This window comes from Larimichthys crocea, unplaced genomic scaffold, assembly GCF_000972845.2.
Source record: "Larimichthys crocea isolate SSNF unplaced genomic scaffold, L_crocea_2.0 scaffold66836, whole genome shotgun sequence".
Taxonomy (NCBI): Eukaryota; Metazoa; Chordata; class Actinopteri; family Sciaenidae; genus Larimichthys; species Larimichthys crocea.
In genome coordinates, this window is record NW_020858808.1 from 1 (window position 1) to 3,151 (window position 3,151).

The following is a 3,151-nucleotide window of genomic DNA, read 5'->3' on the forward strand; positions in this document are numbered from 1 at the left end:
GCAGCATAACCATAATAATACAATAATAATGATAATAGCTCTAGTGGGTGTTTTTCTAAGATCTATGTAAAGACTCACCGTGACCTCCTTGCCTAGGTTGGCTTCTGCCAGCACCTTCTTAATGCCCTCATTGCTGCCCACTAGCCAGATTGTAGCTTCCACAGACCGGTCGGTGATTGGCCAGTCTCCGACCTGCAGCTCATACCAGATTGTACTGAAAATGCCAACGCAAAAATCAGATCAGGAACAGTGTTGGATGTCATATGAGGGAAATATGTGAGGGAAATAAAGTTTTCATAAAGTGCCTACATTAACATTGTTGAACATGTTTGTTCAGGTTACACAAAGACAACTGGTGTGCTCGCGTCATTGTTTCTGCTTTTAATCTGTTTGTGTGAACATAGTGCTGATACCACCTTCACTTTAACATATAATATAAATGGAGTGTGTGTTGAATGTGAGCAGGATGTTTCATCAACATCAGTCAGTACCCAAATGCATAAACGTCAGCAGCTCCGGAGAACGGCAGCTGGTCCTCATCAACCTCTGGACTCATTTTTTGAACAATCTCTGGAGCCAGGTAGTAGAGCCAACCCCGAGGTATCCGTAACACGTTCTTTCTTCTAAACACACAAACACACACACACAGACAAACACACACACATTTGTACAGTATTAATGAAAATAACAATCATGGCTTACCACAGATTTTAGAGTAGCACTGATCTCACTCTTACCTGCCCTCTTGTACCACTCCAGACATCCCAAACAGGCCAAAGTCTGTGATGACTACCTTGTTTGTGTCATAGAACACATTTTTGGACTTCAGATCTTTGTGAATGATTCCTTTGGCGTGCAGATAACCCATTCCCTGTAAAGAAAATGGATTTATTGAACAACGAACAAGACATTTCTATGACAGAGTCACATTTAGTCATGTATTTCTTTCCATAAATAAATCAAATGATTCTGATATAAAGGCTACTTACTGTATAGTAATGCATCACCCTCTTATCCAAATAAAGTCATTATTATATGTTATCAATTACACAGGTATGCTACATACACTGAACCCCCATATTGGACTTTTGATATTGGTATCGCAGAGTTCTGATGAGGATGGATTGACATCAACACGTGTGTGACGTGTGTGTATTATTCATTAATTATTATTATGCTCATATATGCACATGCAATATTTGCCTGTTTCTATTCTCCAGCATATCTTTGACAAACTAAAGTAATTTGATAATGTCACACTTTCATGGACATCACTTTGTTCTGTGATAATCTGTTCTAAAATAAAAAAATATATATTTTTTTTTGCTTACCTTCACAATCTCCTGAGCAATCTGTCTGGTTTTATTGAGGTCGAGCATGTGACCTCTTTCTCTTACAACAGAGTATAGAGTCAGACCTTTGCAGAAACTGCACAGAAAATCAATGCAGTGTTATTAAACATATAATAAATCATCATCTTAAACAGAAATGTGCCACCGGAAATGAGGGAATAACAGCAGACATGAGATCTGTTTTTTGCTGAGTCATGCAGCGGCACCTGGTAATGATGGCGAGGTGGGGGGGAGCCATGCAGGCGCCCATGAACAGGACAACGTTCTCGTGCCTGGTCTGCCTGTAGTTCATCACCTCCTTCTTAAAGAGCTTCAGGTGATCCTGGTTGTTGCCGTCAATCTCCAGCAGGCGAATGGCCACTTCACCATGCCAGCGACCCTTGTGCACCTTCCCCCAGCGACCCTGGAGCCACAATGTCAAATATGTTGGACCAAGGTGTTGATATTTTACATTCTACCAAGATTTACTGTGTCTATATTAGATTAGATTATATGATATTATACTTTACTATCTTTACCTTGCCAATGAGCTCTCCGAGCTGCAGCTGCTCATATGGAATGTCCCACTCCTGCAGGTATACGCTGGTCTGGCTGGCCTTACGAGAGATGGGGCCCCTCCAGCGGCCAACGGCCCCGCGACGACATATGGAAGACGGCAGGTCCTCCAGCCCGTCCTCATCACACTCCTCTGTGTTTGTTTTTCTGCAGCCATGGTCAGCTGCTTCCTCATCCTCAGCTGGGTACTCTTCCTCTGCCTCCCCCTCCTGAAACAACATCAGTGACTGTTGAATTAAGACTAATTTTTGTGAAACTACTTCAGTTTGGTACATCAAGGTTGCTCCATGGAGGCCATGGTTCCCTGCTCTCTCTGTGTTGAGTGTGAGTTGCTAACCTCAGTGAAGAAGTTTAAGTATCTCAGGATCTCTTGTTTCATGCAGAATGATATCAATCATTATCGTTATATCTATAGGTGATGTCATTTTGGTTGTGTATTATTTTGGACATCTATTGACACCGCTAGGACTGATCCTGTTTTCTCCAGATGGAAATCAACTGAATCGAAACACAACCAAACTAAGAGTCTTAGTGTGGTTATACTCCACAGCAGTAAATCAGGTGCTGTAAACCATGTGAGCACATTAATGATCCTCACTTCCTCTTTTCAGTGTTGTAACTGCATGTGACTGCTAGAACTCACCCCTCCTTGTTCCGTTGCTGTCAGTTGTATGTCGGTGACGGAATCCTGTGACACACTGAGATATAAAAATGATATTTAGGTTATTAAGCTCACAAAAAAAACAGCCTGATACAAATACATACAATATATATATACAGTATATATACACACACATCATAATGTTTGTCTCTAAATGAGCAAGAAATAAACAGTGCCCTCTGGTGGACAGAACATGAAATGGTAGTCTGTAAAGTTTTGTAACTCATTTATTAAAATAATGATCGCAAAAGAAACACGTCTAATATCTTTCTAATCCACTTTTTTTTTTCTGATCTCCTTTCGGTGTGGTTCTTTCACATAAGGATAAAGATCGGCTGAACCATTCACATGAGGGGCCTGGTTTGTTCCCCATCTTGTAAGGGCTCAACAACATTTATAGAAAGTGATGAGCTACGATCAGATCTCTTACCCAGGCTCGTGGTGGCTGCCAGAATGTTGAACAGCAGTATATGTGGAAGCAGGAACATCTGTTGGGAAATACAACTTCACAATACTGCACTGCTATAAGAGTAATGCTCAAAGTACTCCAAAAATACTACATGAATAAAGCAGCCCTCCTTCC

At 41.2% G+C, this 3,151-nt stretch overlaps 1 protein-coding gene across 1 annotated transcript; it reads right to left on the bottom strand.

Annotated features, from left to right (window-relative positions):
* Positions 1 to 10: 10 nt before the first annotated feature.
* Positions 11 to 3,087, bottom strand: LOC113745348 (kinase suppressor of Ras 1-like; the record flags this gene model as incomplete). Its single annotated transcript, XM_027276883.1, has 8 exons — positions 11 to 214; positions 492 to 623; positions 738 to 871; positions 1,332 to 1,428; positions 1,559 to 1,755; positions 1,871 to 2,116; positions 2,551 to 2,605; positions 2,999 to 3,087. Coding segments are annotated over 8 exons (1,154 nt in total), but the record flags the coding sequence as incomplete, so codon positions are not given.
* Positions 3,088 to 3,151: the final 64 nt, after the last annotated feature.